Below are 12,500 nucleotides of genomic sequence, written 5' to 3'. Positions count from 1 at the left end.
CATTCAACCTCACCTACCTAATCATTCCTCCACATATCCAGACTCAATATCCTCAACAAAAAAAAACCCCTCCAAACTGAAGCCAATAAAAAGCCTCATATATTTCTGGTATTTTCCATCCCATCGCTTAGTTTTGTAGCCATCAGCCAATGAGGCGTGCTCAATCAGCAGCTCTATTGGATAAGCAAACAAATGCTCTCCTCTCTTATCATGAGACCTGCCCTCTCTGATGCTTATCACTCCCACACACACATCAGCTGGGCTGCAGCAAAGGGGCGGGCTGCTGCTGCTCATTTATGGAAGGAAGCCATTTAACCTTTGTTTCCATGCATAGAGTATAGCCTCATTTCGGGGGGCGGGGGGCGGGGGCGGGGGCAGGGCCGGGGCGGGGGGCGGGGGGATCCAGGAAGTGGGGGTGGATAGATGTGGTCCCTCAGAAAATAGCTAGGTTGGGGTATATTTTTGCTCAGTTTCAAATGGCCCAACGAATTCGGTGTGCTGTGACGGTACAGTTTGGTCTTGTTTTCAAAGAAATGTAAAGTCTGAAGTGACTAGCTACTTGTTCGCGTGTGTTTTCATGTTGCGCTTGATCCCCCCCCCCCTGGTCAGAGGTCATGCTGTCAGAGTGGAGGGGGCTTGCTGTTTGTGCCTCATGGAAGATTGGATGTTGGTCAGGGCCAGGCCCTCTCTCTCGCTTCCCCTTCCTCTATCTTACTGTGTGTGTGTGTGTGTGTGTGTGTGTGTGTGTGTGCGTGTGTGTGTGTGTATATGTGTGTGTGTGTGTGCGTGTGTGTGTGCGTGCGTGCGCGCGCGTGCGTGTGCGTGTGTGTGTGTGCGTGCGTGCGTGCGTGTGTGGGTGCGTGCGTGAGAGTGAGTTGTGAGAGACAATGAGAGGTAAAGCTTGAGAGAACTGCTGTGTTGTGTGGCTCTTTGTTCTTCAGTTACTAACAGCTGGTAGTGACAGGCCTGGGGTTTCGTGTGTGTGATGTTATCGCTGCTACTGTTGTAGAGTGGTGGGGCAGGTGCAACAGTGTTCTCTGGAAGTGACAGATGCACTGTGAGGCCAGGGTGGCTAGAATGATCTCGTAATCTCCAATCAATACTGTAATAACACAGCCAGCCAGTAAGTCAAGTTATGACTCAACAGTTGATACTAATATAAAACCCTGCCCATCCGTATACCTCTTTCAACCTTTGTCTTTTAGTTGTAATGTTATTAGGACACACAAACACACGCATGCACACACACACACGCACACGCACGCACGCACGAACGCAGGCACTGAGGTTTATTTGTAGGTTCAGTCAGAAACTTAATGGAATTATGGATTCCTCAACCACATACCTAGTTTTGGTATTTTATTGTGAACTTGTGAACAGTCAGGACGGAGTCTGGGCTGGGTGATACATGGAACAGAAGGTAATTATCTGAGCAAAAGTCTTCAAAAAAATCCTCAATGCTACGGCACTTTGCTGTGTAACGCTTTAGTCCTTGAGGAAGATTTATCGCTGACTGGCACTGTGAAGACCTCCTAAAATGGAATGGAAATTACCAATGTGATGAGTTTTAAAGTTGAAGGGGAGATGCATGGAAGCTGTATCTGTAGCTGCTTGCTGCGCTCATGACTGCAATCATTCTGTCTGAATACGAGTGTGATCTATGCTCTCTCAACCTCCAAATAATAGCCAGTCCATCCTCTAATTTCCACGACTGCAAAAGGTCCTTAGTTGGCGGTCTAATAAATACTGTGCATATCCTTCCTTCTTATAAAGCATGATTGTTATCTGAGTCTTACAGAGAGACTTTCCTGCTCATTTGGGGAATAGCAAAAATTTTTCTCCAAAGTCCTTGTTAGCAGCCTTCAGATGTGTTTTGAGCCACCCTGAGCAGTCATTAGCTCACGGTTCCCATGTAACTAGACAGCTCATAAAGGCATGAGACACAAAGACAGCGAGGCCGTTTGAACACATACGCGCCCACACACACACACACACACACACACACACACACACACACACACACACACAGACACACACAAACACACACACACACACACACACACACACACACTCACACACACACCACACATAGACACACACACACACACACATACACACACACACCACACATACACACACACGCAAACACACACACACACACAAACACGTACGCACAAAATCACATCTACAGTATATCTTTAGATTTAGCTTGGCCACACTTTCTCCACCAAAACCAGCCACACAATTATTTCTCTCTTATTTCTGGCATTGAAATGTTCCACATGACAAATCAAATCAAATCAAATCAGACACAGCAGTGACTAGTGTCTTGGGTGGCAAAGCTACTGTATGGCGGGCCATTGTTTTAACGTAATAAGAGCTCTCCTGGGTCCCCCATGCCTCCTCACCCCTCTCCATCTGCAGTGTATCCCTCCTCACCCCTCTCTACCATCTGCAGTGTATCCCTCCTCACCCCTCTCTCCATCTGCAGTGTAGATTAGTGTTTACATCTATTGAGAAAGAGAGAAATAGAAAGAGAATGACAGAGAGAGAGAGGGAGAGAGAGAGCGAGAGAGAGAGAGAAAGAGCGAGAGAGAGAGAGAAGGAGACAGAGAGAGAGAGAGAGAGAGTGAGAGAGAGAGGGGGAGAAAGAGCGAGAGAGAGAGAGAAGGAGACAGAGAGAGAGAGAGAGAGAGAGAGAGAGAGAGAGAGAGAGAGAGAGCGAGAGAGAGAGAGAAAGAGCGAGAGAGAGAGAGAGGGAGAGAGAGAGCGAGAGAGAGAGAGAAAGAGCGAGAGAGAGAGAGAGTGAGAGAGAGAGAGAGAGAGAGAGAGAGAGAGAGGGGGAGAAAGAGCTACAGTGTAGATTAGTGTTTATGTCTATTGTAGTGCCTATAGAGAAGCCAAGGGTGGTAAAGGAGTGGAGGCTCTTCAGGCTCTCGTCTCTCTTAGTGGGAACCATAACTCAGCTTGCCAGCCTGCTACACATACAGACCTCACAGAGACCAGCCTGCTACACATACAGACCTCACAGAGACCTGCTACACATACAGACCTCACAGAGACCAGCCTGCTACACATACAGACCTCACAGAGACCAGCCTGCTACACATACAGACCTCACAGAGACCAGCCTGCTACACATACAGACCTCACAGAGACCAGCCTGCTACACATACAGACCTCACAGAGACCAGCCTGCTACACATACAGACCTCACAGAGACCAGCCTGCTACACATACAGACCTCACAGAGACCAGCCTGCTACACATACAGACCTCACAGAGACCAGCCTGCTACACATACAGACCTCACAGAGACCAGCCTGCTACACATACAGACCTCACAGAGACCAGCCTGCTACACATACAGACCTCACAGAGACCAGCCTGCTACACATACAGACCTCACAGAGACCAGCCTGCTACACATACAGACCTCACAGAGACCAGCCTGCTACACATACAGACCTCACAGAGACCAGCCTGCTACACATACAGACCTCACAGAGACCAGCCTGCTACACATACAGACCACACAGAGACCAGCCTGCTACACATACAGACCTCACAGAGACCAGCCTGCTACACATACAGACCTCACAGAGACCAGCCTGCTACACATACAGACCTCACAGAGACCAGCCTGCTACACATACAGACCTCACAGAGACCAGCCTGCTACACATACAGACCACACAGAGACCAGCCTGCTACACATACAGACCTCACAGAGACCAGCCTGCTACACATACAGACCTCACAGAGACCAGCCTGCTACACATACAGACCTCACAGAGACCAGCCTGCTACACATACAGACCTCACAGAGACCAGCCTGCTACACATACAGACCTCACAGAGACCAGCCTGCTACACATACAGACCTCACAGAGACCAACCTGACACACATACAGACCTCACAGAGACCAGCCTGCTACACATACAGACCTCACAGAGACCAGCCTGCTACACATACAGACCTCACAGAGACCAGCCTGCTACACAAACAGACCTCACAGAGACCAGCCTGCTACACATACAGACCTCACAGAGACCAGCGTGCTACACATACAGACCTCACAGAGACCAGCCTGCTACACATACAGACCTCACAGAGACCAGCCTGCTACACATACAGACCTCACAGAGACCAGCCTGCTACACATACAGACCTCACAGAGACCAGCCTGCTACACATACAGACCTCACAGAGACCAGCCTGCTACACATACAGACCTCACAGAGACCAGCCTGCTACACATACAGACCTCACAGAGACCAGCCTGCTACACAAACAGACCTCACAGAGACCAGCCTGCTACACATACAGACCTCACAGAGACCAGCGTGCTACACATACAGACCTCACAGAGACCAGCCTGCTACACATACAGACCTCACAGAGACCAGCCTGCTACACATACTGTACAGACCTCACAAAGACCAGCTCATTCTATTTCTAGACAATTCCACAGTAACAGAATGTTGCTGGGACTCGATTTTTCACTTTTAAACGTATGCCAAAAAACCCCTTGAAAGCAAAGTTTAACAAACCGTACACATCTATGCACAAGGAGTACTTCTCGTGACTCAACAACCAAAAAGGAGTGGGTGTTAGCTATCATACGATACCTTGAGTTTGAAAATATCTCTTTTGGTTGTTGAGCTACGGTTAGTGAAGAGCATTTACATCTGGTAACAGAATGACGGTAACAGACTAATGACTAAATGGGTCCCCCGCATAAATGCATTATTTATTATGGATTTGAATGTGATTCTGTATGATGATGTACTGTAGCTGAAATAGGGAGACAAAGACAGAATAGAATAGACACTCTCATTAGGGTAATAATGTATTATTTTATCAACTTATATTTAACATTAAAAAGGGTAATTGCAAAAAATCCTCACAAAACACTAGAAACATAAAAACTCTTGAATTAAATCTAGGACATTTGTGTTTTTAGTGTCTTTTTCTTTATTATACCAAACATAAAATTGCCTATACTTTTGGCACCAGAAAACCGATGTGATGTACAGACACACACAGAGACACCCAGTCTGCTCCTTGTTTGCCTCAGAAACATTCTTTATTGTATGCAACTGGTATGGGAAGGATCCTAAGAATCTGTCTTAAGGACACCACACCATATGTGGCTATTTAATGATGAAGACAAATGTCTGATAACCCTTTTTGTAGAAGTGCGCAACATGTATGTCATCATTCTCAATGGGAGTTAGTTGCAATACATATTTGCATGTGGATTTTTGATAACAGAATGACCCGGACACTGGCAATGATTTTAAAACTTACAGAAGCCAAACCATTTCCTCAAAAATAATTAATTAATAAAGGTTTGACACCTTTAAAGACTTCTTCTTGACACTTTTCCATATGTCTGCCCAGAAGTCAAAGCCTTTGCTTATCCCTATTTCTATGATGGAAATGTATTTCTGATTTAATTCACCAAAAATCTAGACTTTCATTTGGCACCCAATTTAATATGCTCTGATGAATTTCACATTTTGATCCTCATGGGTCCTTTTACACGGAACTGCCCTTCTATGGACTGGCCAGCCTCCCGGAGTGGCCCTGCTCATGTTTTTTTTAAACAGTATTACATACTGTACAGTACTTGTATGGTTAGACCTTAGGTGTGTAGTGGTGGTGGTGGGGATTGACAGTTGCTTTGTTACTGTTAAGTTCCTTGGACATTGTGCAGAGGCCATGGTTCTAAATGGCTCCTCTCCAATGAGTGGTTCTGGGAGAGCTGGGCACTAGCAGAGCTAAGTGATTATAATACTTTGAGGTTAAACTAGACAGGGTGTTTTAATTGGAGTTGATGTACACACAAACACACACACACAGACACACACACACACACACACACACACACACACACACACAGTTCTTTATTTTTCCTAGATCCTCACCTCCTTTTCCTCTCTTCCAGGTCGCAAGTTCATCATCGCCAACGCTCGTGTGGAGAACTGTGCCATCATTTTCTGCAATGATGGCTTCTGTCTCATGTGCGGCTTTACGCGGGCGGAGATCATGCAGAAGCCGTGCACGTGTAACTTCCTGTACGGACCACACACCAAGAGGCTGGCCATCGCCCAGATGGCCCAAGCACTGCTGGGATCAGAGGAGAGGAAGGTGGAGATCAACCTCTACAGGAAAGACGGTAGGTGGACCACACATTGTGCGTGTGTGTGTGTGTATGTCTGTGTGTGTGTGTGTGTGTGTGTGTGTGTGTGCGTGCGTGCGTGCGTGCGTGCGTGCGTGCGTGCGTGCGTGCGTGCGTGTGTATGTGTGTGTGTGTGTGTGTGTGTGTGTGTGTGTGTGTGTGTGTATGTCTGTGTGTGTGAATTCAAAATGCAAATTCAGTCCTACTGTATCAGTGCAGGTAATAGAACGCTGTCATTGTAATAGACCTGGACTCCCTGGGTCACGTCCAAGGATATGTTGTACATTTTCCACCTGTGGAAAGACCTGCTCTCTGAAAGGAGGGATAAAAGAGAAAGTGAGACAGATGGACAGAAAGCAACGATAGCAGAGAGAGAGAGAGAGAGAGAGAAAGGGAAAGAGAAAGAGAGAGAGAAATAGAAAGAAAAAGACAGAGCGAGAGAGAGAGAGAGAGAGAGAGAGAGAAAGAGCAAGAAAGAGAGAGACAGAAAAAAAAAGACAGAGAGGGAGAGAGAGAGAGAGAGAGAGAAAGAGTGAGAAAGAGAGAGAAATAGAAAGAAAAAAACAGAGGGAGAGAGAGAGAGAGAAATAGCGAGAAAGAGAGAGAAAGAGAGAGACATAGAAAGAAAAAGACAGAGAGAGAGGGAGAGAGAGAGAAAGAGAAATAGAGAGAGAGAGAAAGAGTGAGAAAGAGAGAGAAATAGAGATAGAGAGACATAGAAGGAAAAAGACAAAGAGAGAGGGAGAGTGAGAGAGAGAGAGAAAGAGAAAGAGAGAGACAGAGTGAGAAAGAGAGAGAAATAGAAATAAAAAGACAGAGAGAGAGAGAGAGAGAGAGAAAGAGAAATAGAAATAAAAAGACAGAGAGAGAGAGAGAGAGAGAGACAGAGCGAGAGAGAGAGAGAGAGAGAGAGAGAGAGAGCGAGAGAGAGAGAGAGAGAGAGACAGAGAAGACAAGGAGGAAGGGGGAGGTGTGTTCCTCAGCCCCTCTCCTAGCGTAGCCGCGTGGTGTTGAAGGGTTAGACCAGCAGCAGAGAGCTGGATGGCGCCAGATGTTTGCTCTCAACTGATAGTTCACATTCTGTTGAGTGCTCCACCGGTCCGCCTGTAGTCCACCAATCATAGTTTCCACTGTTTATACGGACTTATCTGTTTCGCCTGTAAACACAACTCCCCCCTGGCCTTTGCAACGGACAGAGAAACTACCTTGTAATACAACCTTGTCGTAGTACAACCCTCCACCGCCTTGCTTTGCTATGTATTTTCGGTGCGGAGCCTGCAGTACATTCAGCGGATGTTACAAGGCTAACGCTAACAGTTAGCTATGCTGTAGGCTGCATGTGATGACTCATTCACAGCTATAGTATGAGCTGTTGTGAATGATAAGAGTGGAGTGTGAGTGTTAACAGCTCCCATCCACGGCAGTGGTGTGACCGGCCCAGCTGGCCTTGGCGCCGGGGACATAGAGTATCCACATATCCTCTCTGGACTTCTGTCAAGTAGGGGGCTTTTTTTTTTTTTCACAGCCGGAGGTGTGTTTGGCCTGTTGTCAAGGAGACGATCAAGAGGTGCACTCTGTGTCGTCAGGGTTACGCATGGGGGCCCACGGTGAAAGGGGGGAAGCATAGCAGGGAGCCCTGCCCACCAATGCATTGTTAGACTTCGGTTGCCTTTAGATTCCCTTTACCCCTTCTCCCATATAAGTAGTGGTTTAGAATAATTTTGTGTGTGTGTGTGTGTGCGTGCGTGCGTGCGTGCGTGCGTGCGTGCGTGCGTGCGTGCGTGCGTGTGTGTGTCAGATCGATACTCCCTAACCTCTTGATAGATCCGGTCAGGTGACCGCTCTCAGGGGTTAGGCTCCCCCAGCTCATCAGAGACCTGTGATCGAACACCTCCTGACACCGCATCCTTAATGCAGGAGGAGGAAATACAACGCCTGCCCCCTTCCCTCCCTCTTTCTCTCTCCTCCTTCCTTCCTCCTGCGTGCTCGAAACGAAAGGGGGAAGAAAGGATCACCATTTATTTAATGTTGGAGAGAACAAGGCGACAGGGAGGAAGGTTTGGGGGGGGGGGGGGGGTGCAGCCATGCAGCGATACTCCCCTCCATTCATCTAAGGCAGCGTCCGGGCATGAGCCTTCACCGTGATGGATCTTCTACTCTCACACGCTCAATTGTCCGACACCGATCGGACCAGCACATAATCAATCATTCTCTTCAGGTAAACTCCATGGCCTGCCATGCAGTAGCGGTAGCGGTAGCAGTAGCAGTAGCAGTAGCGGTAGAGGTAGCAGTAACAGTAGCAGTAGTAGTAGCAGGGATAGTAGCAGTAGCGGTAGCAGGGACAGTAGCAGTAGAGGTAGCAGTAGTAGCAGTAGCAGTAGCAGTAGCGGTAGCAGTAGCAGTAGCAGGGACAGTAGCAGTAGCAGGGACAGTAGCAGTAGCAGTAGCAGGGACAGTAGCAGTAGTAGCAATAGTAGTAGTAGCGGCAGCAGTAGCAGTAGCAGTAGCAGTAGCAGTAGGAGTAGTAGTAGTCGTAGCAGTAACAGTAGTAGTAGCAGTAGCAGTAGCAATAGCGTAGCAGTAGCAGTAGCGTAGCAGTAGCAGTAGCAGTAGCAGTAGCAGTAGTAGTAGCAGTAGCAGTGGTAGTGGTAGAGGTAGCGGTAGCAATAGCAGTAGCAGTAACAGCGACAGTAGCAGTAGCAGTAGCAGCAGTAGCAGTAGAAGTAGTAGTAGCAGTAGCAGTAGCAGGGACAGTAGCAGTAGCGGTAGCAGTAGGAGTAGGAGTGGCAGTAGCAGGGACAGTAGCATTAGCAGTAGCAGGGACAGTAGCATTAGCAGTAGCAGGGACAGTAGCGGTAGCAGTAGCAGGGACAGTAGCGGTAGCAGTAGCAGGGACAGTAGCGGTAGCGGTAGCAGTAGCAGGGACAGTAGCAGTAGTAGTAGCAGTAGCAGTAGCAGTAGCGGTAGCGGTAGCGGTAGCAGTAGCAGGGACAGTAGCAGTAGTAGTAGCAGTAGGAGTAGGAGTGGCAGTAGCAGGGACAGTAGCATTAGCAGTAGCAGTAGCAGTAGGAGTGGCAGTAGCAGTAGCAGGGACAGTAGCATTAGCAGTAGCAGGGACAGTAGCGGTAGCAGTAGCAGGGACAGTAGCGGTAGCAGTAGCAGGGACAGTAGCGGTAGCGGTAGCAGTAGCAGGGACAGTAGCAGTAGTAGTAGCAGTAGCAGTAGCGGTAGCGGTAGCGGTAGCAGTAGCAGGGACAGTAGCAGTAGTAGTAGCAGTAGCAGTAGCAGTAGCAGTGGTAGAGGTAGCGGTAGCAATAGCAGTAGCAGTAACAGGGACAGTAGCAGTAGCAGGGACAGTAGCAGTAACAGGGACAGTAGCAGTAGCAGTAGCAGTAGCAGTAGCAGTAGCAGGGACAGTAGCAGTAGCAGTAGCAGGGACAGTAGCAGTAGCAAGGACAGTAGCAGTAGCAGTGACAGTAGCAGTAGCAGTAGCAGTAGCAGGGACAGTAGCAGTAGCAGTAGCAGGGACAGTAGCAGTAGCAGTAGCAGTAGCAGTAGCAGGGACAGTGCAGTACAGTGTTGTCTTTGTCATCTCAGTGCAGATCTGCTTCATGTCTAGCCAAGGTCCCCTTTAACAGTGTGTGATTCTCTCTGACCCAGGCCACTGTGATCTGGTGTAGAGCATATTCACTCCCAGTGAGGGATGTCACTGACACTACCAAGCACTTATTTTTTTTCATTGGGAGCATTTCTTTTATGTATGTCTTTACTCTACCCACCCTTTTCTCAAGGAAGGCTATATTCACTCTTGCTGTCTCATGGTGCCCATCAGTATCTCTGAATTGATGTCGAAAGACCCCTCCCACACTCCCATACAATGTTGTTCAGCATTCAGGCTTTTACTCGAGATAACCGCTTTTGACATTATAGCTGCAGCGGGCGTGGACCCTGCCTGTCTTTTACAATGAAGCCATCAGAGAAGACAGCTAGTATGTCATATAGCATGTGTGGCTGGGAGATGAAGAGCAGCAGGTGGTATTGGTCAATTCACATTTCAATTCACTCAACACAAGAGGTGAATAGAAATCCAGTTCAGTTGGTGAATTGACAAACAGTCCCATTGTTTTCCACGAGGATTATTATTAGAGGCTATAGTGGGTTTCAAATGGCTCACCGTAACCAAATGGACCAGGGCCTCTTCTGTGTGATTGCCTAGCAGCCGTAGCTAAGGATATCACTTACGGCCACTCCACAAGTGCCGACTGCTTTATGGAGATGACCTCAATGGCTGACACGAACTCCCACTAAAAGCATACGAACCCACAAACAATCAGGAACATTAGGAATCACCCACACAACAATGGTCTTTTTATTTTTTTTTCATGACGGAAAACAGAGTCTATTGTATTTAGTGAATTAGATCTGTTTACCTCGCAGGTAAACAATGAGAACCATTAAAATACAGAGATACCGCACAACCATTTCTACTGTTTGTTGCAGCGTATGGATTTCACTTTGTATGTGTGTATGTGTCGTCATCCACTTGATATGCACCCGATGTATTTTGACTCACACTGCCTTTTCTAGCGTAATTGGTCTTGTCGGGTGCCGTTCTTCAAGTTTTGAATTGGCTTAAATTATTCAATTAAACAAAGCAAAAGCGCGCAGTCAAAACCAGCGGGGCTCCGTGATGAGATGGTGTCGCAGTCTCGTAGCACCAACCCAGGTGGTTTATTGTGCTGGAGGATTTTTCCCACTTTTGTTGACACCAGAATAATGAATCATGACAAGGCATAGCGTGATACTGCCGCTCCGCCTCTGCCTCATTAGCTACTCAATGTGCTGTACTGGGCCTCTCCACTCCTCCCTGCACCAGCCTCGTAGGCCCTCTAGGCCAGCCAACCAGCTCAACAAACACTGCTCACCTCACAACCCTCCCTACAAACACACGTCTGGATGTAAATACATCCATACACACACACACACACACACACGCACGCACACACACACACACACACACACACACACACACACACACACACACACACACACACACACACACACACACACACACACACACACACACACACACACACACACACACGCACACACACACACACACACTCTAACACACACACACACACACACACACACACACACACTCTAACACACACACACACGCACGCACACACACACACACATACACACTGTGACTGTACAATACATCCACGTACACACATTGCTCATGAATATGCTGATCCAGAGAGTGAGTGGGAATGGAATTATGTAACTCTCGACCGGTGGAGATAAGAGTTGTGTCCCAGGTGTGACAGGGTGTGTGTGGGGGGGGGGGGATGGTACAGACAGGAGTTGTGTCCCCTATCTGTCTTTCTTCATTTAAATGAAGGAGGCTCAACCCAGAGGCCTCACACCTCTCAGCTCCCCAACTTACTCTGCATGCAAATCCCCTCCCCTCCCCTCCCCTCCCCTCCCCTCCCCTGTCTGGCTTTAAATATTCAAATCATCACGACCATCTCTCAAACGGAAATATCAGATTTTTAGTGCTATCATAGAGCATGGTTTCCCATATATAGGCTGATACCAACATATCCCTGTTAGATGCCACTGTTCAAACAACATCAGAATAATACTGAATGACCACAGTCAGTTCTTTTTAACCTCACTGAACACGGTTTCCAGTCGTCACGACGCATTCATTGTTCCACTCCATCCACCTTTCATTTTTTACTTTTATGCAAATCACCACACTGCCTCTGCCCCTGTCACAAAGCCCTCCCCTCAGGCCTCTGAAAAACACACACACACACTACAGAACAGCTGGTCGCCATGGATATCCTGCACCTAATGAATGGATCACATATCTGTGTGTGTGTGTGTGTGTGTGTGTGTGTGTGTGTGTGTGTGTGTGTGTGTGTGTGTGTGTGTGTATGTCTGTGTACGTGTGCGTGTGTGTGTCTGCCTGTGTGTGTGTGTCTGCCTGTGTGTGTGCGTGTGCGTGTGTGTGTGTGTGTGTGTGTGTGTACGTCTGTGTACGTGCGCGCGTTGGGGCTCATGTGTTTTTAGACCCCTGGTGGAAATTCTATTTACGGTTGTGCATCTCTGAGAGGTAGCTAGCTAGCTAGCGAGGGCTGTAGTTCTTTACAGCAGGGAGTCCCCAGGACGTTCTGTTTGTCCTGGCAGCTGGTTTGTTGACTGTTTTTTTTAATATGGGTTCTGGACATGCCCCTGATGTATTGACCTGTTTCACTGCCCACTACGGGCGTCGTGGGCAACCCTATTATTAGAGACTGT

General features: G+C 47.9%; 1 protein-coding gene across 1 annotated transcript in view; it reads left to right on the top strand.

Annotated features, from left to right (window-relative positions):
* kcnh2b (potassium voltage-gated channel, subfamily H (eag-related), member 2b) overlaps window positions 1-12,500 on the top strand; it is a gene marked incomplete at both ends in the record, with an annotated part of 157,519 nt that overhangs the window by 9,200 nt on the left and 135,819 nt on the right. Inside the window, one exon of the mRNA XM_083666992.1 lies at window positions 5,955-6,185. Within this exon, the coding sequence (XP_083523118.1) occupies window positions 5,955-6,185 (231 nt within the window). The remainder of the gene's footprint in view (window positions 1-5,954; window positions 6,186-12,500) is intronic.

The sequence above is a fragment of the Argentina silus genome (genome assembly GCF_951799395.1).
Source record: "Argentina silus genome assembly, chromosome: 1".
In the NCBI taxonomy this organism is placed as follows: domain Eukaryota; kingdom Metazoa; phylum Chordata; class Actinopteri; order Argentiniformes; family Argentinidae; genus Argentina; species Argentina silus.
The sequence above is the reverse complement of the archived record's forward strand: the minus strand, read 5'-3'. Positions and strand labels throughout refer to the sequence as shown.